The sequence below is a fragment of the Odocoileus virginianus genome, chromosome 7, assembly GCF_023699985.2.
Source record: "Odocoileus virginianus isolate 20LAN1187 ecotype Illinois chromosome 7, Ovbor_1.2, whole genome shotgun sequence".
NCBI classification, from domain to species: Eukaryota; Metazoa; Chordata; class Mammalia; order Artiodactyla; family Cervidae; genus Odocoileus; species Odocoileus virginianus.
In genome coordinates this window covers 60,632,549-60,657,876 of record NC_069680.1, presented here as the reverse complement: position 1 = coordinate 60,657,876, position 25,328 = coordinate 60,632,549, and the positions used below count along the sequence as shown (strand labels likewise).

Sequence of the window (25,328 nt, the reverse complement as noted above, 5' to 3'; positions counted from 1 at the left end):
ATAAATGAAGAATATTGACTGGAAGCTTCAAGGAGATATATTTAAGTACAATATTAAGAAGAACTTTCTAGCCAACAGGATCACACAGATAATGAACAGGCAACCCTGGGCAGCAGAAAGCTCCCTGTCACTAGAGCTGTTTTGTTGACAAATATTAGCACATAGTGGGTAGGAATTCTATAGAGGTGAGGATTCAGATATGTAACAGGTGAATGGCCAGAACAACTACCTTAGACTCTGCTTCATCTATTCATGAATTCAGTGAATATTTATTGGGCATGAGGCATTGTACCAGGTGTTTGATGAGTTATTACAACACAAACAGACCCACGTAACTACCCATCATGCAGAGCAAGGCAATATGCTTGGTGATGAACAAGATAGAGGTATCCTCTAATCTCTTGGAACTGACAGGCTTACAGTAAAGAGACGTGAAATTATAAGAATTACTGGGCATTCAACGAGAGTTTGAAGGGAGGTCTTGGGGTGGAAGCAGAGAATGACATTTAAGTTGAAAAGAGATAGGAAACTTGTTGGATTCCATCAACTTAGATCTTTCTGGAGAGCTCAGACTTATTCTCTCTTCTCTGATGTCTGCTCTTCTAAGTCAAACTTCCTGAATGCTGACTTAGACCAGTCTGTAGCTGCCAGCTCCTGAGCCGTGAGTCCCACTCAGATGACAGGTTACCAGGTAACTGACCATCATAGGGGAGACAGGTGGGGTGGCTGAGCCATGTGGGGTCATTAGTCATGCCTCTTTCTTTCCTCCTTTCTTCTCTAAAATATCGTCAAACAGCTAGTCACACAGACTTTGGGACAATAGAAGCACAGGTAATGCCATGGTAGGTAAATCCAAGAGCCTGGTAGTGACTCAAATTTCAGAGCAGTTAAGTCTCATCAAAGCACCCAGTGATACTGGCCACAATCCAGAATCCCATGTATAAAGCAGAAAAGACAGAACAGGTGAGATAAAGGGCGCGTCATCACAGGATTTTCTCCTGTACACTGATGGGAAATAGCACCAGGATAATACAGCAGCCATTCATGAAATGTTTGCTTGATTTCAAATAGTAAGAAAAAAATACCATGCATTAAGACTTCATGATGAGCAAGGCACTGTGCTGGGTGATTATATGCATTATCTCATTTATGCATCAAACAGCCCTATAAGTTTGGCAGGATTATTATCTTTATTTCACAGATGAGGTAATTGAGGCCTAGTGGTGTCAAAACTTATCTAAGACTGCACAGCTAGAGAATGGCAGGTCTGAGTATCTCCAGAGCCTCTGTTCTGAGGATTTTTCATGGGGATGAATGAAAGCCCAACAAAGCAAAGGGGGTTTCTGAATTCCAAAAGCAGGTGAGTAAGCCCTCAGCAGAATACCAGTTTAGGAGGAGAGGAATCTAAATTCACAGCATAGACAGAGTCAACAGAAGATTAATGAACTAGGGAAAATTTTTTTTACTTACTCATATTACAAATAAATAATCTAACATATATCCATACAAGGACTAACAAACCGACAGAAAACTGGACAAAGGACAAGAATTGAGATCACAGGAAATATATACAAATAGCACTTAAGCATATGAAAAGATGCTCAACTCCACTGATTTAAGAACTGCAAATTAAAACTAAACTTTTTTGCTCAGATGGTAAGGAATCTGACTGCAATGTAGGAGACCCAGGTTTGATCCCTGGGTCGTGAAGATCCCCTGGAGAAGGGAATGGCTATCCACTCCAGGATTCTTGCCTGGGAAATTCCATGGACAGAGGAGTCAGGCAGGCCCCAGGGCATTGGGTCACAAAGACTCAGACACGACAGAGCAACCAACACTTTCACTTTGCAAGGTAACATTATCTCCTATAAACCGGAAAATTTTGTGGAATGCAGCTATTGTGACCTTCAATGTACAATATATTTGAAAAGAAGGAAATTGAAAGCAAATGACTTAAGTATCCATATTAAGAGATTACAAAAACCAAACTAAACTCAAAGAAAGTGGAAGAAAGAAAATAAGAGAACCCCAAAACCTAAAATTTTTGGTGCGAGTGGGGGAGACTTCTAAGAATAATAACCCTGGCAGGACTGATCAAGGAATGAGAGAGAGAGAATGAGCAAATTCAGTGCAATATCAGAAATGAAAAAAATATCACTATATCAACTGTAGTTCCTAGAGAAAGTACCAAGACATGTGAAAGCTAAAAAAGTAAAAGTGTAAAAAAAAAAAAGTAAAAGTGCTCATCACTTCTGACTTTTTGCAACCCCATGGACTTGTAGCCCACCAGGCTTCTCTGTTCATGGAACTCTCCAGACAAGAATGCTGGAGTGGTAGCCATTCCCTTCTACAGGGGCCCTTCCTGATCCAGGGATCAAACCCGGGTTTCCTGCATTGCAGGCAGATTCTTTACCACCTGAGCCACCAGGGAAGCCCTGAGAAGTTCCTAGAGATAATACAAAGGCAGAGCTGATGCTATAAACTTTGAAAAGGTAGATGCTTTGGAAAAATTCCTTGAAAAATGCAATAGATGCCAACAGAAAAATCATAAAGGTATTAGAAGGTATTAAAGGTATGTGATGTATAAATACGAAGATTTTATAGCAGATGTGTGATTTTTAAAATGTTTCAATGAGCAATAAAGAATATACTTGAAATAAGTGGGGGAAAAAAATAGAAAGCCTTAGCAAAGAAATAGGAGACATAAAGAACCAAAGGAAAATTGTAGAACTGAAAAATGCAATAATTGAACTAAAATCTCAGTGGATGGGCTCAAAATCATAATAGAAGTGAAAGAAGAAAGAATCAGTGAACTGGAAGATAGAACAATAGAAATTACCCAGTCTGGAAAACAAAAACTAGACCCCCCAAAAAAGTGAAAGTGAAAAGAGCTGTAGGGACCTCTGGGACTATAACAAAAGCTCTAATATTTGTTCTATCAAAGTCCCAGAACAAGAGTGAAGAGCTGAAAAAGAACTCAAAGAAATAATGGCTGAAAACTTTCAAAATTTGGCAAGACAAACCTAGAGATTCAGGAAGCTGAACAAACCAAACAGAATAAAGCCAAAAAAAGCCACATGCAGATACATTATTGTTAACCTTCTGAAAACCAAAGAACAACAACAAAAAAATCTTAAAAGCAGCCAGAGGAAAACAACACCTCACCTATAAAGGAAAAAAAAGAATAACAACAGATTTCTCACAAATCATGGTGATCAGAATGTAGTGGTACAGTATTTTTCAGATGATATAAAAAAGAAATGAAAACCCAGAATCCTATATCTAAGCAAAAATATCGTATAGGAATGAAGGGAGAAATCAAAATATTCTCCAGATGAGGAAAACTAAGATGATTTGTCACCAGCAGTCATGCCCTAAGAGAATAAAGAAAGTTCTCAAAACAGAAAGGAAACAATAAGAGAAGAAACCTTGGAACATCAGGAAGGAAGGAAGAAAACAGTAAGTAAAAAAAATGTGTAAATAGGCTTTCCTTCTCATGAGTTTTCTAAATACATGTTTGACAGTTGAAGCAAAAATTATATATAACATTGCTTGATATGATTCCAAATGTATATAGAGGAAATTATTTAAGACAGTTGTATTATAAAAGGGAAGGCTAAATTACATAAAAGGAAGTAAGGTGTCTATACTTAAAACCTTCACTTGAACTGGTAAAACAATGATACCAGTAGACTGTGGTAAGTTTTGTATATATAATGCAATGCCTACAGCAACCACCAAAAGGTTATACAAAGAGATACACTGAAAAACACCATAGGTAAATCAAACTGGAATTCTTTGCAGGCAGATTCTTTACCATCTGAGCCACTCAGGAAGCCCCAGCTGAAATCTCCATAAAAACCCGAAAGGATGAAGAGCTTCTGGGGGTTTGAAGAGCTTCTGGGTTGAGATGTCCACATGTTGGGAGTGGCACCCCCAGTTCCACACGGATAGACGCTCCTACACACAGGACCTTGTCCTATGTACCTCTTCATCTGACTATTCATCTGTATCCTTTATAATACCCTTTACTATACATTGGTAAACATAGGTAAATATTTACCTGAGCTTTGTCAGTCATTCTAGCAACCTTTCAAACCCAAGGAGGGGATCATGGGAACCCCAATTTAATGCTGGCCAGTCAGAAATACAGATAACAACCTGGACCTGTGCCTGATGTTGTTATGAGCATGGACTCATGTGTCTGAGGTCACAGAAAGCCAAATTCTGACAGTGGGTGTTTGCAGCAAAGTAAGGGTATTATGGCCACACACCCAGCAAGGAAGCAGGAGATAAGTCTCAAGTCCTCTCCATTTGGTCTCTGAGTAAGAGGTGTTTTGAAGGGAAGAACAGAGAGGCTGGGATTAATCATCATCAGGTGACACTTCTGTGACTATAGTTTTGGGATTCAGGAGGTCTCTAGTTTAGGATTCTTTGGCCAGGTTGTCCATGGCTTGAGGCCTGTTAACTCACTTTGACCTGGAGAAACAGCATGACTTAGACCTTAATGATATATCCACAGTAGCAACCTTAGGACATTAACAATGTTATCAACAACAGCAATTTTAGTCCTCTGACTCTGGTTGGTGAGGGTCCAGTTGGCATAGGACTGAGGTCAGAGGGGACAAGAAAGGGAATTAAGTTTTGGATAGAGAGATCAATCATCGACTTGGTAAGGGAGCTGGATTTTAGTGGGACTCAGTTTCAGGGTCTGAAGAGGGGCAGCCTTGAAGGACTGAGCCCATAACATGTGGGGTCCAATGCCACCCCCAGCAGAGAGCGTCAGAATTAAGTTAGAGCTGTAGGACACCCAGTTGGTGCCTGCTGACATGGAGAAAGGTATGGTGTGGAGAAACCCCTATACATCCAGTTTCAGAAATACTGAGAGTGGAGGAGAAAAATAGAGTTTTCCTTGAAGTTTCACATTGCTAGAAATCAAGATGTACTTAAAACTGCAGTTATTAAGACAGTGTTCCTGGTGGCTCAGACAGTAAGAATCCACCTGCCATGCGGGAGACCTGGGTTTGATCCCTGGGTTGGGAAGATCCGCTGGAGGAGGGCATGGCAACCCACTCCAGTGTTCTTGCCTGGAGAATCCCCATGGACAGAGGAGTCTGGCAGGCCACAGTCCATGGGGTTGCAAAGAGTCGGGGCATGACCGAGTGACTGGACACAAACAGCAGTCAGAAGGGTTTCCCCTGAATTCTCTCATAAATCTTACAGAACAGTGTCGAGGACATCTATAAGGTACCCCTTCAGTCCCAAAGCTGCAATCTGCACGGAGACCTGGGGTCCAGTTTTAAACAGCACAGTGGTAGGGAGAAGAAGTGCAACGGGAGGATGAGTGGGTTTCATTCTTGACTGAGTCAGGCCACATTGTGGGAAATCCCCCAGGTGAGCTGAAAGCAGCGTGGAGGGGCTGGCAGGAGGGAAGAAGCCCTCTCTTCTTTCAAATACAGTCTCATTTATCCTTGTAGCCACCAGGATTCTCAGAAGCATGCAAGAGGGGGCTTTCAGAATGGTTTCAAAGGAGTCACCTCATTCTTCTAGAGACAAGCCCAGGAGAAGCCAGAGCCTAAAAGAGGCAAGGTCAAGTTCAGAGGCCACCCCAAAATGGGTCACTGCAATGGCTTGAGTCACCACTCCCCAGAGGGGATGGGCAGAACTTTTAAAGGACTTGTGTTTGCCTCTAGCTATCCCCCTTCCTGCTCTTCTCCCCAGCAGAAGACACAGAGTCTAGAAGCCTCGGGCCACTGATAAGAAGCCAGGGAGGCTGAGAAGAAAGACCCTCCAACAGGCCCACACCCATCCATTTTGAGGGCCAGCAGCCTCACTCCTTGGATAGCACCAAGTGCCGTCTGCAGACTCTTCCATTTACAGAGCCTGTTTACACCCCTCGCGGCTTCTGAACTCACCTCAGTCCTGTGGACAAATGATTATCCTGAGCCCCTTTTTCAGCTGAGTCTCAAAGAAAAAAAGTAAACTGCTCGCAGTAGTTCTCAGGCTCAGGACCCATCCCATCCCCCTCCATCAAGATACCAGTAATAGATCAATTAAAAATATATATATATACCAATAAGAGTAGTGATTAGTACTATTACCATTTGTGAGCATCTCAGTACCCTTGCCTGGAGAATCCCATGGGAGGAGCCTGGTGGGCTACAGTCCACGGGGTCGCAAAGAGTCGGACACAACTGAGTGACTTTCCTTCCTTCCTTCCTTCCTTCCTTCCTTGTGCGCCAGGCATCTGATGAGGTGCTTCACTTCTATCAGCTCATTTGTCCTTCAGAATGACCTGAGAATTAGGTGAGGACACCCCATTTTACAGGCTCCGAGAGGGTAATAAAGTAGGAGATCACATCTGGTGCCAGGGACTACTCTAAACACTTCCATGTGCATTACATTCAGTTCAGTTCTGTCACTCAGTTGTGTCCAAATCTGCGACCCCATGGACTGCAGCACTCCAGGCTTCCCTGTCCATCACCAACTCCCGGAGCTTACTCAAACTCATGTCCATTGAGTCGGTGATACCATTCAACCATCTCATTCTCTGTCATCCCCTTCTCCTCCTGCCTTCAATCTTTCCCAGCATCAGGGTCTTTTCAAATGGGTTGGTTCTTCACATCAGGTGACCAGAGTATTGGAGTTTCAGCTTCAGCATCAGTCCTTCCAATTAATCTTCAGGACTGATTTCCTTTAGGATGGACTGGCTGGATCTCCTTGCAGTCCAAGGGACTCTCAAGAGTCTTCTCCAACAGCACAGCTCAAAAGCATCAATTCTTCAGTGCTAAGCTTTCTTTATAGTCCAACTCTCACATCCATACATAACTACTGGGAAAACCATAGCTTTGACTAGATGGACCTTTGTCGGGAAGGCAATGTCTCTGCTTTTTAATATGCTATCTAGGTTGCTCATAGCTTTTCTTCCAAGGAGCAAGTGTCTTTTAATTTCATGGCTGCAGTCACCATCTGCAGTGATTTTGGAGCCCAGAAAAATAAAGTCTGTCACTGTTTCCATTGTTTCCCCATCTATTTGCCATGAAGTGATGGGACCAGATGCCATGGTCTTAGTTTTCTGAATGTTGAGTTTTAAGCCAACTTTTTCACTCTCCTCTTTCACTTTCATCAAGAGGCTCTTTAGTTATTATTTGCTTTCTGCCATAAGGGTGGTATCTTCTGCATATCTGAGTTATTGATGTTTCTTCTGGCAATCTTGATTCCACCTTGTGCTTCATCCAGTCCAGCATTTCTCATGATGTACTCTGCATACAAGTTAAATAAGCAGGGTGACAATATACAGCCTTGATGTACCCCTTTCCCAATTTGGGACCAGTCTGTTGTTTCATGTCCAGTTCTAACTGTTGCTTCTTGACCTTCACACAGATTTCTCAGGAGGCAGGTCAGGTGGTCTGGTATTCCTATCTCTTTAACAATTTTCCAGTTTGTTGCGATCCACACAGTCAAAGGCTTTACATTAGGCAATCTCAAAAATCCCATGAGAATGAGCATGAGGAGTCTCCCATTTCAGAGACATGAGAACTGAGGCTCAGAAACATCAGGTAAATTATCTGAGGCCACACAGCTAGGAAGCAGAGCTGGAATTGGAACCAAGTATTCTTGCCACTGTCCCACACCTTGGGCAACACACCTAGGGTGGGTCAGAATCCCATCAAGACCCCTGCCACTGACAGCCCAGGGCCCTTCCACCCAGCTCTCCTGCCTGGAGTAGGGCCGCAGGAAGACTTTGGATCCTGTTGGCGGCCACCTCCTCTCCATCTAAGAGACAGCTAGCTCTCTGAGAATCAACCCCTAGAAATAGGGCGCGGGGGGACAGACTCCACAGTGGCAGACAGCCCGGCCATTGCCGACAGAGCTGGCACCCAGCCCAACCAAACCTTTTTGCCAGTTTTTCTCTCTCTGCCTGCTGCACACTGGCTGCAACCAGCCCCTGATTCTCATTTTCTTCCTTGGGCCCCATTGAAAGTGCTGGATGGGAGACAGAGAGGGAGCCTGGAGGGCAGGCAAGCAGGGGGCGCTCGGTGAGCCCTTCTGCCCCTCCAGGAAGGGTAAGAGGAGCTGGCTGGGGGTGAGGAGAGGGGTGCTGGGGAGCGGTTCTGGAGTTGTAGGGCAGGGGTAACCTAGCAACCACTGGCTGATGCAGTCACAAAGCGACAGGCTTACCCACAGAACTGACAAGGCTTCCCGCTGTCATGACCTTTGGCTCTTTCCTGCCCGGGCAGCAAGGGCTCCTCACCCGCATAGGATAGCGGCCACTTTCCTTGGTGAGTTCAGGGGTCAGCCTGGGGTGGGGCACAGAAGGGGAAAGAGAAGTTCTGTTTCTGAATTGGTATCAGCATTCAGGGCCCTTGTGCCTGGCCAACTGGGGACCTGGGGGAGAGGGAAGGAAGGTCAAGGACAGATGCAATGGGGCCCGGCCTGGCCCGCTCTGGCAAAGGCAGGCCAGGCCCACTAGAGGCCCTGTTGACCTCTTCCCAGCAGCTGTGTGATATAATCCACAGTAGCCTATAAAATCAATGTAATAGTTTGAATTTGATAATGACTAAATGAAGACAAAAAGTAGGATGAAACTATCAGTATGTGTCATATACACCAAGAACAAGAACTGCTTCAGTTTCAGATACACACATAAGTACATGCACACGTGTGTGTGTATGTGTGAATTGGGTTATGATATAAAAATGAGTTTCTTACTATGGTCACAGTCAGAAGTATTTTTAAAAGTCTCTATTGTGTTGATTCCTTTTCCTGTAGGCAGGTGGGTATGGGGCTTGTAAATGCCCTGTTCTCAACCCTGCAGCATCAAAGTGCTCTAGAGCAAGGGTCCCCCATCTCTGGGATCTAATCCCTGATGATGTGAGATGGAGCTGACATAATAAAAGAAATAAAGTGCGCAATAAATGTAATGTGCTTGACTCATCCTGAAACCATTCCCCCTGACTCCCCGATCTGTGGAAAAATTGTGTTCCACGAAACCAGTCCCTGGTAACAAAACGGCTGGGAACCACTGCTCCAGAGCCTAGCCTCTTCATCAAGGATGTCCAAACTACCTTCAAAGGATGCCCTACCAGCTGGTTTTGTCTTTAGGGAAAGATTAGGAGATTGAATCAGGATGCCTGCCTCCTTGATCTCAAAGTCTCTCCCCTTCCCCAATCTCAGGCAGTGCTGTCTGCTCCCCTCCACCCTAACCTGATGGAAGCCTGGCCCTGAGGGAATCTCTGCAGATTCTATGACTCAGAGGGTTAATTCTCAGAATGTACTGATTGCTCAACCCATCCTCGGCACCTGCAACCCCAGCACTCCACTTACAGATTCATAATCACCTTGATGTGTCAATTTGGCGTTGACACTTATCTTTCATTCATGTCATCTAGCTTATTTAGTAATATGATGAATGCTAATAAAAGCACCTCTCAAACCAAGAACTAGAATACCACCACCAAGACATCCTATGTGCTCCTCTCCTCCCCCTGCTCTTTATCTGCCCTCAGACATAGCCACTACATGAATTTTGCAGAGTTTCATTGCTTTTGTCTTATTACCTTTATGATAATTCTCCTTGTTTTTGAATTTTATTTTTAAACAGGATCTCAGGCTATATGGTCTTCTGCAATTTGCTTTCCCTGACTATTCATTATATTTGTAAGATTCATCTATGTTGTTGCATGTAGCTGCGGTTCATTCATTTTCACTGCAATACAGTGTTCAATTGTCTGAATGGACCATGGCATATTTATCCACTCTTCTGCATTGGACATGTAAACTGTCACCAGGTTTTTGCTAATTTGAACAATGTTGGTTTGAATATTCTTACACATCTGCAAGAGTTCCTCTGGGGTGTATTTCTGGAACAGTAATTGTTGGGTTATGCTGGGATATGGCATGCAAACATTCAATTTTAGGGCTTCCCAGGTGACACTAGTGGTAAAGAACCTGTCTCTCAATGCAGGAGACATGAGATTTGGGTTCAGTCCCTGGGTTGGGCAGATCCCCTGGAAGAGGGCATGGCAACCCACTCCACTATTCTTACCTGGAGAATCCCACGGACAGAAGAGCCTGGTAGCCTACAGTCCATGGGTCGCAAAGAGTCAGACACGAATGAAGTGACTTAGCAAGCACACACATGCAGTTGCTGGGTTATACTGGGACGTGGCATGCAAATGTTCAATTTTATAAGATATTGCCAATTTTCCCCCTAAAGTGTCTGTTCCTGTTATGCATCTTCAACACTCGTATTAACAGCACCAGTCTTTACACTGTTAGAGGCTTCCCAATGGCTACAGAAGTGAGGGCCCAATTGGCAGAGCATTCACTGCCCAGGTAAGGTCCCCAATGCCTTCCCTGCTGACGGAGGAGGTGGAGGGAGCTGGGGAGGGTAGAATACAAAAGAACTCTACAGACCGAGGGTCCAAGTGGAGGTCGCCTTCCCTCTGCTATCAGTCAGGCGCCCAGTGGGTTCTCAGGCCTGAGTTAACACATCCCAGGCAGGGCCCCTCCTGGGTCGGGAGTGGGTGTGGTAGCTCGGGGCAGGAGCATAAACATTCCAGGGGTTTCAGGGGGTGACTTCCACTGTTAGTTGGGGGCAGGGGAGATCAACTAACAGTGACATTCAGGGAAGGTTTACTTTATTTCTTTAAGTCCCAGATCCCCTAGAAGAAAATTGAGGATGGAACAGGAAACTCAGGGGCCTGGTCAGCGAAATTCTCAGAGGGCCCCGAGGCAAAATGCCTTGCTTAGCACATCCAGAGTCCACCTACACACCTCCAGAGGGCCTCCCTTCAGCCAGGGCCGCCAGAAGGGGAAGCAGACAGCGAGCAGGCAGGTGGTCCCAACCAGGTCCCTGGCGGAGAGCAGCCCACCCCTGGATCCTTGCTGGACTGACTCCACCTATTCCTCTGGGGGTGGGGGGGGAGGCACAGCATCCTCAGGAGAGGGAAGGGGTGCAGGTGGAGGACGGAGAACCTGAGACGCTTGTCTCCAGTGAAGCAAAGCGAAGCGAAGCAAGAGCTTGAAGCTTCTCCACAGCGACGCAGCCCAGATAGCCAGCCCATTAGTTCTGCAGCTCCCAGGGGGGCCCCCACAGGAAGAGGACTGGCTGGCCCAGTCTGGCTTTGGTATCAGCTCCTGGATGCTGAGTCTGGGCCAAAACTGCCCGTGAGGGCAAGGGGGGGTTGGGTGACAGCCTATAGCTGGCTTCTCCTGGGCCGCCAACTGTTTGGCTTGGGAAGAGGCCCATGCTAGGGTCAGCCCCCTGGCCCTGGAGATGTACATAATGTACCTTTACTCCAATGCAGGTATCTGGATGAGGAGGTGGGTCTATGGCTTCTCCTTCTGGCTTTGGAAATGGTCTCTGAGAGAAAACTGGGGTGCTGGGAGATTCCATCTGAGTTCTCTGAGATGGATCCTGGCTCTCTACTCAGGCATCATAGGAAGATGGGAAGTTCCTCAGGGCTGAATGGCATGGCTGCGAAAGGACCCTGGCGGAGGCCTGGCTCTAGCGCCATGGGGGTGGTGGTGGAATCTGTTAAGCAGTTTTCAGAATATCTCAGGAATGGACTCCCATAAGCTCGGGTGGGAACCGCTGCCTCGGGCTCCATTTGCTTCTCCCTGGTCCTCTCCTTTAGCCCAAAGGCTGAGCCGAAACTGGAAAAGAAGTCGGGGTGCCAGCCAAGGAGCCACGGGGACAGCGGGCCACAGAAAGAACTGACGATCCCAGGGACCGTGGATTTCGAGCTGATCCGAGAGGCAGTGAGGACGTCCAAGCCCCAAACCCCCAGTGCCTACCGCTTCGGTCGCCTCAGCCACCACTCCTTCTTCTCCAGGCACCACCCCCAGCCCCAGCACGTGACCCACATCCAAGGTAGGGCTGGGGTAGGCCAGGGCCTGATGGTGGGGGTCGGGGGGCCGCTAGAAAGGGAGGATCCAGCCACTCTTGGCCAAGCCAAGACCTACCTGGGGCAGGGTGAGGATTCCAAGGGCAGACTGCAGAGCCCTGCAGGATTTACATCACTGCCGGTTCCCCCACCTTACAAATCAGAGAAAGGGATGAATATATTCTGCTCCAGAGCTGTGCTCTCTTCTCTGACTCAGGCCATTTCATCCACTCAGCTATTTGTTCATCAAAGATCTAATGAGTGTGAACTATGAGTCGGGCACGTTTTAGGTCCTGGCATTATGACCAAGCAAGACAGAGTGTCCCTGGTCTCACAGAGCTGAACTTTAGTGGGGAAGAGCAGGAAACAGATAAGGTGTCAGAAGATCGGAAGTGCCAAGGCCATATACAGAGCCAAGGCCTGACCAACAGCATGATACTCGAGCAAAGACTAAAGGAAGACAGGGCATAACCCATGTGGATCTCAAGGGGAAGATGTCCCAGGCAGACAGAAGAGCCGCGACAATGTCCCCGAGGCAAGAAAGAGCCTCCTGTTGGAGAATAGTGAGGACGTGGGTGTGGCTGAAGCAGAATAAGGAGGAGGAGAAGTGAGACACATTAGAGGCAGCGGGGCCCACGTTGGGTGGGCCTTGGAGCTCACCATGGTCATCCTTAAGCCATCTCACTGAGTCAGATGGCAACCATCAGAGGGTTGAGAGCAAAGAAGTAAGAGAAGGGCTCTGCTGGCTTCTGAATGGACAGTGACTTAGACCAGAGAGATAGCAGTGGAGGAGTTAATGACCCTGCTCTAGAGAGATACAGAAGGTGAGGCCAACAGACTTGGCTGATGGATTAAAAATGGAGTATGAGATGGAGAGAAGAGTCAAGCTGACTCCCAGGTGTTTGGTCTGAGAAACTGGAAAATTGAGTTTGTGCTGACTAAGATAGAGGAGCCTATAGACAGGGCCAGTGGAGGATGGGAAGGTTCAGGGTTTGCTCTGAGATGCTGGGAGATGCAGCATGTGAGATACCTCTTAGAAGTCCAAGGGAAGGCGGGGTGGGGAAGCCCGAGGGGAGGTGCCAAGTAGGCAGTAGCGTCAGTTTCAGGCAGAGATGCAAATGTGAGAGCTACTCAAATGGGAGTGGTGTTTGAAGAAGTGTGCTGGATGGGGGTCATCACAGGACCCTGGAGAGGCCAGGGAGGAGAACCTGGCATGAATCTGGGGACCCCAAGGTTAAGGGGTTGGGGAGATGAAGAGGAAGCAGCAAAGCAGTGACTGGTGAGCTAGGAGGACCTAGGAGAGAGAGGGGTCCTGGCACCAAAGGAAAGTGTTCCAGGAGGACAGAGTGAGACACTGCGGTTAAGTCCTAACCATGCTGCTCTCCAAAGCTTAACCATCTAACGATGCCATTGCATACATGCTAAGTCACTTCAGTCACTTTGCGACCCCATGGACTGTAGCCGACCAGGCGCCTCTGTCCAAGGGATTCTGCAGGCAATACTGGAGTGCCATGCCCTCCTCCAGGGGATCTTCCTGACCTCAGGGATCAAACCCATGTCCCTTTCATCTCCTGCATCGGCAGGCAGATTCTTTACTACTAGTGCCACCTGGGAAGCCAATGATGCTATGGTCCCACACAGACCTTAGCCTGGAGGTTCCTCACATGTAAACTCTCTCACCACCCCCAGGCTGCCATGCACTCAGACCTGCAAGGCTGACCGATGGCATGAAGTTTTATCCAGAGGGTCTCGGCCCCTGTGGCTTGAGCCCAGGCCCTTCTCGCCACAGACTGTGGCTTAATGCCCTGCTCCCACTCCTCTTCTTGAAGCTCCTGCCTCTGTGTGCTCCACACAGTCTGTGCGCTCATACCTGCACGTCGTTACCCTGTCACAGAAAACCAGCGGGACCCCCAGATGAGGGTCCCAGGTATCCCGGGTTCTCATCTCCTCTCGGCCAGTCTCACTATGTGACCCTGAGCCCATCCTTTCGCTGCCATGCTAAGTGTCTCCAGGGGTAAGGTCAGAGCTGTTGAGAGGCCCTCCCAGCCCTAGCCACCTCTGGGGTTGTGTTCACTGGAAGAAGTGGGGCTGAGTGCTTCCCTGCCCACCAGCCTCCTCCCATTTTCCTGGAGTTCTTGGGGTCCAACCAGGTCCCCTTTCCCACTGCCTCCAACCCTTAACAGATCTCACCGGGAAGCCTGTCTGTGTCGTCAGAGACAAGCTCGCTTTGGCCACCTCCCCTCAAGCCACACTCTTACCCGGCTACCTGATCAGGATGCCCACCATCTCAGTGCCTGTTGGAGACCCGCAGTCCAATCGGGACCCCCGACTTTATTCTGGTGGGTACTGGGGCCCTCTACCTTGGGGCTATACCTGTGCCCAAGGGCTGCCTGGCTTGGGCAGGTGCCTGAGAAGGAAAAGGCCATGGCTCTTGGGTGGGGGTCCTCAGCACTCGGGAATGCAACCCTGCTTGGATCTGAAGTATCTGAGGAGTCAGAACAAGCAGAGGACAAACAGATCTGGGCAACAGACATGTGACTTCCAGCTCTAGCCAGGAACAGTATTGGAAATACTGAATTTTGTAACCTGTGTGCTCAGGCACCAGCCAGTCAGGAGAGTTAGCCACAGAGAGTGCTGGGGCAGCATTTCAGAGGCCTCCACTTAGGCCAAGCCTCTCTCTTTCCCTGAAGAGCAGGGAGGACCCTGGAGAAGGGGCAGAGGGGCCCAGAAGGCTTCCTGCAGTGCCCTTTACCAACCTGGCCAGGAGCCACTCAGTGTTGTAGCAACTGGCACAGCCTATTGACCAAATCTCTGCCCTGGCTTCATTTTCCTAAAGGAGGCAAAGCTAGTCTAAATCACAAATATCTCGGTACACGTAGCCAAACATTCTCCAGCATTTCCCAGTTAAGACACAAGCTGGGACACAAATTTCAGCAGCAAGCACACCCACCCATCCACCAATAGTGTGATTCCAGCTCCTTCCCTCAAGGGCACCAAGTGCCCTGTGAAAATGCCCTTCCCTTTAAGATGCTGGGTGGGAGGGCAGGGAGGAGAGGAGGCTCTTCCACCTATCACCCTTCCACACTCAGCACAATGGGAGGGTGCACGGGGAGACCCCGGGGATCAGTTGGCCAGATCTTGCCCCTTCCTCCCAGAGGCCTGGAAGAAGGAGTTGAAGGACCTGGCTTCCCAGGTGGCCATCTTCACCAAGGAGAGTGAGCTGAAGAGCAAGGAGGTGGGTGCAGAACAAAGGAGCTGTCCAAGAAGAAATGAAATGGGCCCACTCCTTTGTAACTAAATCGCTCCCACGTGGTTCCAACCACACCAGCACAGAGCAAACCTTCTCAGGAGGGTGGGAGGCACTGCTGTTGGCAGAGGAGAAGGTCCTTGAATATAACCCAAGAGACAGGGTCACAGTGAGGGTTCAGAGGACACAATGTCCCTGGTGGAGAAATCCAGGAAGGGTTCATAGTTTAGAAGAGGACAGGGGGAGGCGTTCCTGGTGGAGGCATCTGGCACAGATGTTCTTTCGCAAACTAGAAAATCCAGGACATCGTCTTAGAAAATGGAGGGTTTAAAAGTACAGGAGATAAGTGGGCAGCAGTGAGAGACTTGTCGGAGGGGGGCCGACTTTGGATGTGGGCAAGATCAGCTTGCTTCTCATTTCTGAACTTAGTTTCCTGTTTTACCTGACAAAGGGGTGAAGAATCACTGAAGGATTTCAGAGAGGTTGGGGGTAGCCTGAGTGCTATTTGTTGATAAACCAGTAAAGACAAGTAGGAGGCAGCATGAAGGTAGTTGGAACTGGTCCTAGGACAGGCCTGGCCCCTGTTGGCCGAGACTGGTCCTACCCTTGTCTTGGGCAGCAGAGTTCTCGTTCTCGTTCCACAGCTAACTCGCTGTAACACTCAGGGTAACTCAGCTAAGCTCTCTGGGCCTCAGTTTTCTTATCTTTAAAATGGGTGGTCCAGTGGTTAAAAATTCACCTGCCAGTGCAGGGGACACGGGTTCGATCCCTGGTCCAGGAAGATCCCAGTTAAAGAGTTTGCAAGCCACAACTAAAAGATTCCCCAAGCCAGAACTGAGACCGAGCACAGCCAAATAAATAAATATTAAAAATAGATATAATGGGGAGAAGGATACTACCAGTCTTAACTGGAGTTCCAGGGGCAGGAGGTCCCAGGCCTTGTGCCCACCTGGCTCAGGAAGGTTTTCCAGGGCAAATAAAGGATGCTAAGCTGTGGGGGACAGGTTTGGGGGCAGCTGAGCTAAGAATTAAGGAAGGTAGTGGGGGTCTTGGTACAGGATACTATTTTCAAATCTCTGATGGGCTGAGGGGAGGGATCTGAAGGAGGGCCTACACAGGCAGGACTGAGGACCATGGGGGTGAGGGCAGCCGACCTTCAATAAAATTCCAGGAGGAAGAGCAATGGCTATAAAGGAAGGGCTGCCTCCACTGGTGAGTGGGGGGTCTAAGACAGGTTGAGGCCGGCCTGGTTGACATCCTGGGTCCCTGGCCGCCTCCTCTTCTTTTCACCTTTCCCCCTCTGCTTTTTCTTCTTTCTCCCTCTCTGCCTGGAGTCTCTGGCCACATTTTTCCCTAGCAGAAGAAGGAGCCTCAGCGTGAACAGGGGGCAAAGTACTCAGCAGAGACTGGCAGGCTCATCCCTGCTTCTACCCGGGCCATGGCCCGCCGCCACTCCCACCAGGGCCGAAACCAGCCTGCAAGCAGAGATGGAGGAGACCAGACTTTCCTCCTACAGGATCAGGAGCTGCTGGTGAGGCTCTGGGAAGGCTGGGGGCTGTGGGCCCTATGGAGGCCCTCATCTGAGGGCAGAGAACTTGGTGGAACCTGCTCCCAGTTTCGCGGGGATCCAACTAGGACCTTTGCAAAGTGCTTTCAAGTATTGCTTCTCCCAGGGAGAAGGTCTTGTCCCTGAGACCCTAAGACTCAAAAACCCCAGCTCTGGGAGTCAGGAGCCTGGATTCCAATCCCCAGCTGCCTCTAGATTTCTGTGTGAGCCTTTCCATCTTTAAGTCTTTTCCGTTCTAGGGACCTTAGTTCTATCATTTAGTCAAACTGGAACAACAGATGCATTACCACAAGGTCTGGCCCCGCAGTGGTACTTGATGAGTTAAGGAAGGGAGCCACAGTGGTGGAATGAGAAGCATGGAGGTGGAGGCCCTGCCCGGTGCATCCTCACCACACCCAGTGGGTTGCCCCCACAGCCTGCAAGGCTGGTCCCAGCCAGGTCCCCACACTCTGGAGGGGTCTGGTCTGTGCTGCAGCGGAGCATAAAGACCCCTCCTCTGTGTTCGAGTCTACCATTAGGGCCTGCGAGGCATGCAGGACTCATGCCAGTGGGCAAGGCAGTGCGAGTCTCTGTTCAGAGGTGCACGTGTTCTCCAGGAGAGGCCAGACTGTGGCGGCATCTTGACACCTGCCCCGTGACCAGCGCTTTATAGCACGCGGCCCCCGGGAGCCTTACGACAGCACGGGGAACAGACAGATCAGACAGGGCAGGGATTCCCACCCCACAGATGAGGAGGCTGAGGCCCTGCCGGGTGATGGCCCATGGCCCAGGTCCCCAGAGAAGGAGCGGCCTGGCAGGGGCTCAAACACAGTGCTTTCTCCACCATAGGGCGGCCTCACCTTGCCTGGAAGTAGGTTCTCGGGTCCCATGGGGAGGGGGCACAGGGCAGGTAAGTTGGATGTGGAGAAGGGAGGAGAGCCCCAGGCCGATGGGGGGTGGGGGTTGCCTCAGCAGGCGGGTTCCCCGGGGGGAGAGGTGGGGCAGCCTAGCAGGCGGAGGCCTGGAGTGAGGCCTGGCCCAGTTTCCACTCTGCCACAGACATGGCAGACCTGGGGAGACTGGCCGCCAAACACTGAGGGGATCCCACTTTCCTAGGACTCCAGGAGCTCCACCACCCACTGCAGGCCCCAGCTCTACATGGCTGCCGCCGCCACCGCCAGCAGCCCAGCCTAGGGAGCCCCCGTAGCCCTCCTCAGACAGGCCTGGATCTCCTGCCGCGGACCCTTTACTGGAGGACACAGTGGGGGAAGGGCCCTGAAGTAGCAAAGATGTGGGGGGTTGAGTGGGCTGAGGAGGCCCCTGGGAGCAAAGACAGCCCAGCCCTGGGCAGGAAGGGGCTGCCGATTAAGTGGTGCACAGAACTGGCTGGCTACAGCCCTGAAGCCGTCCACAGGGACCAGTCCACCTCTTTGCTAACATCTCCAGACTCTGAGCTCGGGCGCTTCAGGGAGAGGAGGCCCGTGAGGTCCCTGAAATTCCCACACCAAGGACCCAGGCAATCGGGACTCGGTGCGTCTCTGAGGAGCTGACGGCCAGCTCTGACCTCCCCTTCCCAGTGAGGGACCTTGGGGTACAACCACACAGGGCTCAGGGATGAGGGGTCCAAGAAACTGACTCAGAGGCTTCGTTCTGCCGCAGCATCTCTGCCAGGTGTCCTCCTCAGATCCCTCATCTGTCCAGGAAGGGGGTGAAGAACCTTCCTCCAGGGCTGTTGGCAGAGAAAGCTTTCTACAAAGTGTAAAGTCCATGCAGAGGGTAGGCAGGGACCATCGTGGGGGCCAGTCTAGCCAAGGATGTGGGGAGAGAACACTTTATGGGGAGGGGCTGTGCTGCCAGCTAGAACATGCTGTCCTGCCACGCTGACCCAGGCCTGTCCTCCTGCCCACAGATCCTGGAACTGCTTTCGCAAATTCTGCAGACAGACTCCTTGAATGCTATCCAGTTCTGGCTACTCTATGCGCCTGCCAAGGGTGAGAACACCGTCCTAGGCCCAGGTCCTCATCTGAGTGGAGGCTGCTGAGGGCCGTGTCCTCTGGTTCTGCAGGACTCAGATGTCACTGGGCTCCCGTCCCAGTCCCATGGCCTTACACGGGGGCTGCTGCTCCTTTTTGGAGCCACAAACTAACCTTTTCCAGCTAGACAACGTCACTGCCCTCTCCTCCACATTCCTCCGCAGGGTTTCTATGATACTGCTCCTTATGAATGAACCCTCCTCCATGCTGACCATAGGATTCACCCCCTGGGAGGGAGACAGACAGACCTTAATCCACCACTGTGGGAAACGCACATGCACAGAGATGCAAATACACACACGTAAGAGCACACACATATGTGTACACATGAATGGACACATACATTCATGCTAATATACATGCGTAAGAGCACACACACATGTGTACACATAAATGGATATACACATTCATGCAAATACACACACACAGGAGCACACACATGTGTACACGTGAACAGATGTACACATACACACTGGGATGGTGAGTGGAGAGTGTATCTAAGTAGAGGAGTGAGGAACGAGAGCCAGAGAGCTGATTGGGCCAGAGGGAAGGAGGAAGGGGAGGAAGGCGGGTCCCCAGCAGACTTCCCAGAGGGCCAGGGGGTGTGATGGCAGGTAAACCAAGAATAAGGTACACATGAGCAGGTGTGTAAAGGTGTGGAAGGCTGAGGCATGCTGCACACATAGGAGCCAGAGAGATGCATGGCACTCCCCATGGACTCCTGTGGGGCAGAAGAGCTGGAGGCCCTGCTCCTGCCCACCCCATCCAACAGCAGGCTGGGGGCCGAGGTCTTGCCCCTAAGCATTTTCCCCCCCACCTCGGCTGTGCTTACAGAGAAAGACATGGCACTGGGGCTCCTGCAGACCGCGGTGGCTCAGCTCCTTCCCCAACCCCCAGTGTCCATCCCAGCAGAAAAACTCCTGAACCAGCTCCTGGAAGTTCAAGACTCACTTCAAGAGAGGCCCCAGCTACCCTACAGGTGGGTGTCATACCCCTCACCTGCCCCTCTGTTCCCGGAACTGCTCCCTCATATTCAGCCACCTGTCTGCCCAGGTGTGGCCCGAGGAGGCCCGGGAAAGGAGGCCAGAGCCTGGGCTGCCTGTGCCTGCACTAAAGGAAGAGGCCCCACTCTCCCTGGGACCCCTGGTGCCACCTTATGGCTCAGAGACTTTCTCTGCCAGTCCAGACTCCAGAGGCCTGCTGTGGAGGATATGGCGGTGGGGGTGGGGGGGGGGGGCAGTGACCTGTGTCACTTGTAGCAAAACAGAGCTGGATAAGCCACACAAATCAAGCTCTCCAGGAGCTCCTGGGCCATGGGAAGACACAAGCAGAGAAGGAAGGGTAACATAAGGCAGGCAGAAGTAACTTTGTGCTGGTACTAAGTCCTCCAGATGGCTGAAAGAAGGATTAGTGACAAGCTGGGCAAGGGGAAGATGAGGGGAGGCTACACACAGCAGGGCAGTGGGGCCTGAGGGTCAGCCATGGGACCAGCGATCCTGAGTGTCCACTGTGTGTACCTGACCTGGCTGGGTGTTTAACACATTTCTAGTCCATGCAGCCACCCATGGAGGCAGTATGGCTTCCCATTTTACAGATAAAAAGACTGAGGCTCAGGACAGTTGAATGACAGCCCAAAGTCACCCGGGTGGGCAGCAGAAAAGCTGGGACTCATATTCAGCCATGGGCTTCTCAGGTGGCGCTAGTAGTAAAGAACCCACCTGCCAATGCAGGAGACATAAGAAACAAGGGTTTGATCCCTGGGTTGGGAAGATCCCCTGGAGAAGGCAATGGCAACCCACTCCAGTATTGTTGCCTGGAGAATCCCATGGACAGAGGAACGTGGCAGGCCATAGTCCATGGGGTCACAGAGGGTCAGACAAGACTGATGTGACCTAGCATGCATGCAGACTCAGGCTTATCCAACTTCCCAGCCCAGCAGCACTGAGAGTCACTGAGGAGCTGGTTGGAGAGGCAGATGCCCAGAGATTGCCACATAGTAGAGTGGGGGTGAACATGGAGATGTGTATTTTGAACAAGCAAATGCAAGAGTAGGGCAAGTCAGAAGTGAGGAGGGCTGGGAAAGCCAGGAATTCGAAGCAATAGGGAATGTGAAATTTGGGAGTGGCTGGAGACTGGGCAGCCTGGAAGAAGGAGGCGGGATGCAGTGCTGGTTTGAATGTGTTGAGGGTACAGGTGCTTGCTCTGGCCCCAAACTTGGTTTTCTTGTTTACCTTGAGACCAATGGTAAGGCAATTTCACGGTGATCTTGGGCAAGCCACCTCCCATCTGTGAGCCTCAGTTTTACTCTTTCAAAAACCCCCTCTCCTAAAGCCATAGAGAAGAAACACTACATCGGGTGCATCAAAAGGCTTGCTGAAGTGCAGAGCCTATATAGGATAGGGGCGTTATCCATGCTTGTCAGTAATTCACTAGGGCTCACTAGGGTTCCCATCTACAGGAAAGCAGCAGGCAAAGGGAGGGCCAGTGCAGTGGCCTTTCTTGCATCTCCCTGGAGAAAGGCCTGGGTTCCTTGTGGCCACAGTGAGCGATGGTGCCACAGTTGTTGGGGGTCCTGCTCAGGGTGGGGCCATCCCTGGACAGATACCTGCTGACTCCTGCCTTTCCCAGGGGCACCTTCCCCACCTCCCCGCCTGCCCTGTCACTCAGCTGGCCATCTGGCTCCAGCCTGACCTTCCTATCTCTCCTTGTGTTGGTTTTAGCCAATCCCCGAAGAAGATGAAGACACCACCTCTATCAAAAAGCGAACAACCAGGTAAGAGTCCCCAGAGCAGGGCACTGGGGGGCTCACTGAAGCCCACCACGGCTAGATCCCTTGGGGGATTCAAGGACCCCTCTAGAGATGGGCCCCTGCCCAAAGAAGCTGCTCGGTTAATCCATCCATCCATCCACTCAGCAGATCCTTAGTTAGTACCCAGTGATCTGGGGATCACTGGGGGAGAATTCAGAGATGGGTTCCACTGCCTTGGAGCTTACATCCTAGGGAGAGACGTGCAGACCACAAAGACACCTGAGGGAGACGGTGCCATACGGGAAATAACAGGGCAATAGGAGAGTCAGAATGACTGTGAGTTGGGGGTGGCGGGGGCATGGAGAAGATCCCTTGAACCAAGAAGCAGAAAGGATCCAACCCTCTGTGGGTCAAGGGAAAGCCTACGACAAGGCTTCCATTGCCAGGTGTGAGGGTGAAAGAGCAGGCAGGCAGGCCAGGGCGGCTAGACCCTAGTGGGCTGGGAACTGTGGTAAGAAGTGAGACAGGTGGGCAGGGCCAGCCCCCAGGGAAGGTCAGGCGTGTGGTCTCACGCAGGGGGCATGGGGTCCACGGGAGGATTATCGGGGCATGGGGGGACCCCTCAGGTGGCCGTGTGGAGAATGGACTGTGGAGGTCCAGAGGGGATGAGGGGGACAAGGGAGGAAAGGGGTGCCTTAGACCAGGGCAGGAGGGTGAAGGGAGGAAGCTTGCAGGGAGAGAAGACAGGCATTCTTGATGTACAATGCTCTCCCCCGGACGGTAAGGGGTCCTGTGTGCCAGAGCAGTGTCTGACACAGAGTAGGTACTGAGCAGACATCTGTGACCTGGATGTAGTAGTGACACCCAGATGTAGAAGAGGGTGGAGGTGAGACTGGGGGAAGGCAGTCAGTCCCTCCCAGGTGACCGGGGAGCCTGAGCAGAAGCCTGGCCTGACCTGGGCACTGGGGCCTGGAGCGGGGAGCAGGGGTCTCCCCAGATCTCCTGGGCAGCTCCCTCACACTCTCCTGCCTGCTGTGTCCCCTCTCCCCATCCCAGAGAACATTGGCAAAGCTCAAGTTCTTCGCGTGCACTCCAGCCAGAACCCAGAAGAGAAGGCAGCAAAGGCAGAGAGCTGAGGAGTTTGCGCCTCCCTCAAGAAAAACCCCTGAGTTCGAAGACTCCGTCCCTAAGTCCTCAACAGCAGTACTGGTTTTCCTATCACGTGGAGCCCATTAAACTACTGTCTTCCCCTTAAGAGGACAGTTCCACTCTCCCATCAGCAGGAGGTCTGTGCTTATGTAGTTTGCTCCGGGAAGGGGGATGAGCTGAACCAAACCATCCCGATTCCCTTGGAGAAAGCCTCCCTGTGTCGGGCTTCCCTGCTTCTGTTTGCTTCCACAGAATCAAAGGTCAAGGGGTGGACAGGGCTGTGCTCACCCCTGGGTCAGGACTCACAGGGTTCTGGGCAGATTAGCACAGAGGTGGGGAACTCACAGGCCACTTTAGAAGACTCATCCATAGCAACGACTGAATTCCTACCAGACATTGGGGCAGGACTAAAGTACTAGCTACTGATGAACACTCTGTATTGTTGTACGTACTAAATTTATATGTGGTACTGTATCTGATGCTCACCCAAAACCCTAGGAGGTAGAGAATCACTCTCATTTTCTAGATGAATAACCTGAGTGTCAGAAAGGTGAATCAGCTTGCCCAAGGCCACATAATAAAGTGAGGATCCAAACACAACACATCTGCTTCTAGAATCGTGCTTCTATCTGCTGGACTCTGCTGCCTATGAATAGTAACCCGCACCAAAAGTTGGACTTACATTCAGGACAAGCATAGAGTTAGCACCATGTGGTTGACAAAATCAAAAAGGAAAGGGATATTACATAAATATGACCCAGATGCAGCTGGGGTATCTCTGTCCTTTAAGATATAGAGAAGATGGCCCTGACTCTCTGGGAAGCCAATGTCTTCCTTGAGATTTCTGCAGACTTCTTGGTTGTGGCTGGGGGTATTGGCATTGAGTGTTTACAATGTCATGGTCACTATGGCTCTGAGCTCCTGCTTCTACTGACTTGGTTCCGTCCACAGGTTGTGGCTCCATTCTACACTTCCAGCACCGCTGCCATTCTCCCGATGTCAATTCAGGGAACCCCTTTCACACAAAACTTTTGCTCAGCAGGCTTCAGTCAAGAACAGGGACTAGGTGGGGATTTGCTGTGAATCCAGCAAAAAGCTTCATGGTCAGTATAAAATTGTCCTGTTTTTAAAAGGTCCTTTAAAGGAAAGGTCCTTTAAAAGGAAACTAGGGATGTTTCCCTGGTGGTAGCATCATCTATAACAACTATGCCCTGGGACTTCCCTGGCAGTCTAGTGGTTAGAACTCCATGGTTCCACTGCAGAGGGCACAGGTTCGATCCCTGGTCGGGGAACTAAGATCCCATATGCCAAGTGGCACAGCCAAAAACAAAACATACAGACAAAACCAAAAACTATGCCATCTCGCTGACTTCCTCCTGCTCTGTCCTCAACCCTGCCACCAGTTTGCCCCCAGAAAGCCCACAAAAATTTTCCAGTTTTTTTCATATAAAATATACATAACATAAAATGAACCATTTAAACCATTTTGAAGTGTACAGTTGAGTGTCTTTAGTTATATTCACACCACATGCAACTATCACCATCAGCCATCGCCAGAACTCTTTACATCTTGCAAAGCTGAAATTCTGAAACCCATTAATAACTCCCCACTTCCCCCTTTTTCCCAAGACCTGGCACTCTCCTGTCTGTCTCTGAGTCTGACTACTCTAGATACACTGTATTAGTATTAGTAGAATCATAAATCTGCCCCTGCAGAGTATCATAATTTTCTTATTCTCTGAAGGGTACCTCCCCTTTTAAAGTTTCTTAGGGGACTTCCCAGGTGGTCCAGTGGCTAAGATTTCTCACTCCCAATGTGGGGGTCCTGGGTCCAATCCCTGGTCAGGGAACTAGATCCCGCATGCTGCAACTAAGAGTTCACATGCCACAAGGGAGATCAAAGACCCCTCATGCCACAACTAAGACCTGGTGCAGCCAAATTAAAAAATATATATAATTGAAAATACATATGTAATTTTTAAATACACAACTATATAATGGAGACACTTGCTATTTTAAAATATCTCAAGGTATAGCCTCTAAAGAAAAAATTAAGTTTCTTAGCCCATCCTTCGAATCTATCTATTTTTGCTTTCTCCATCTTGTGTTTGCGTTCGCAACTCCCTGCAGAATGCTTGTGTCACTGCCTGGCTTTGCACCCACTGTTACTGTATTTAAAGAGAAGACATTCTGGGTCTGGCTTCTTACCTGTGTATTTTGAAGGTAGACTGTGAACAGATGAGATCTTTCTCAGCAGCTCTGCAATCTGTTAGGAGAAAGATAAGGGAATCGAACTGAACCAAGTGCACTTTGTGGAAATAAACACATGACATGCAAATGGGAAACTGCTCTGTTGCAAAAATACAGATGCCTAACCTCTGGTTGCCTGGGATGATCTGATCTCATTCAGGGCTCACAGTGACCCGTAGGTAGATTTCACAGGTAGAAAAATCCAAGGCTCAGAGCAACGGTAACATCAAAATTCACACAGCCAATAAGTAGTGGATTCAAACCCAGGGCTGTGGGCTCCTCAATCAGTGCCCCTTGCTTCCTGCCAGCTGCCACCTCCCAGGCTCACCCCAAGGCCCACTTGTCTCCAAAGAGAGAAGTGGACCCATCCCTCACTTCCAGTCACTTCACCCCCTCTTCCTCCTGGTCCCTCTTCCTCCATCTCTGGAATATGGAGCTCAGTAGGGTTTGCTGACTTCCTGGC

The 25,328-nt window shown here is 50.1% G+C and overlaps 2 protein-coding genes across 13 annotated transcripts in view; one reads left to right on the top strand and one right to left on the bottom strand.

Annotated features, from left to right (window-relative positions):
• SGPL1 (sphingosine-1-phosphate lyase 1) overlaps nucleotides 1–24,955 on the bottom strand; it is a 90,167-nt gene extending 65,212 nt beyond the window's left edge. The window contains exons 1-2 of one of the 3 annotated variants that reach the window (XM_070470773.1): nucleotides 24,824–24,955; nucleotides 8,182–8,300 (exon numbers count right to left, since the gene is read on the bottom strand). In XM_070470773.1, coding sequence (XP_070326874.1) covers nucleotides 8,182–8,300; nucleotides 24,824–24,948 — 244 coding nt within the window. In that variant the 5' untranslated portion in view covers nucleotides 24,949–24,955. Of the gene's footprint in view, nucleotides 1–8,181; nucleotides 8,301–24,823 lie in introns of those variants that run through there. The other 2 variants (XM_070470780.1, XM_070470781.1) reach the window with 2 other exon arrangements.
• On the top strand, nucleotides 4,282–22,745 carry TBATA (thymus, brain and testes associated). Of its 10 annotated transcripts, XM_070470783.1 has the most exons (13): nucleotides 4,282–4,378; nucleotides 5,224–5,394; nucleotides 10,220–10,338; nucleotides 11,643–11,878; nucleotides 14,075–14,230; nucleotides 15,047–15,126; nucleotides 16,496–16,669; nucleotides 17,534–17,594; nucleotides 17,801–18,214; nucleotides 18,594–18,675; nucleotides 19,552–19,696; nucleotides 21,438–21,490; nucleotides 22,523–22,745. In XM_070470783.1, exons 3-13 carry the CDS (start codon nucleotides 10,292–10,294, stop codon nucleotides 22,719–22,721), a joined length of 1,647 nt encoding a protein of 548 aa, XP_070326884.1. In that variant the 5' UTR covers nucleotides 4,282–4,378; nucleotides 5,224–5,394; nucleotides 10,220–10,291; the 3' UTR covers nucleotides 22,722–22,745. The 10 variants fall into 10 exon arrangements, with proteins under 10 accessions (XP_070326884.1, XP_070326883.1, XP_020733122.2 ...); XM_070470782.1 differs by lacking the exon at nucleotides 5,224–5,394; XM_020877463.2 differs by lacking the exons at nucleotides 4,282–4,378; nucleotides 5,224–5,394 and adding an exon at nucleotides 8,193–8,282 and having other exon boundaries at nucleotides 16,499–16,669.
• Nucleotides 24,956–25,328: the final 373 nt, after the last annotated feature.

Bases quoted from the DNA above. Each gene is read 5' to 3' on its own strand.
- TBATA (XM_070470782.1), top strand. From the start codon at position 10,292: ATGGCTACAGAAGTGAGGGCCCAATTGGCAGAGCATTCACTGCCCAG. The intron at 17,595-17,800 runs GTAAGTTGGATG...CCACTTTCCTAG, and splicing joins GGGGAGGGGGCACAGGGCAG to GACTCCAGGAGCTCCACCAC. The intron at 21,491-22,522 runs GTAAGAGTCCCC...TCCCCATCCCAG, and splicing joins ATCAAAAAGCGAACAACCAG to AGAACATTGGCAAAGCTCAA.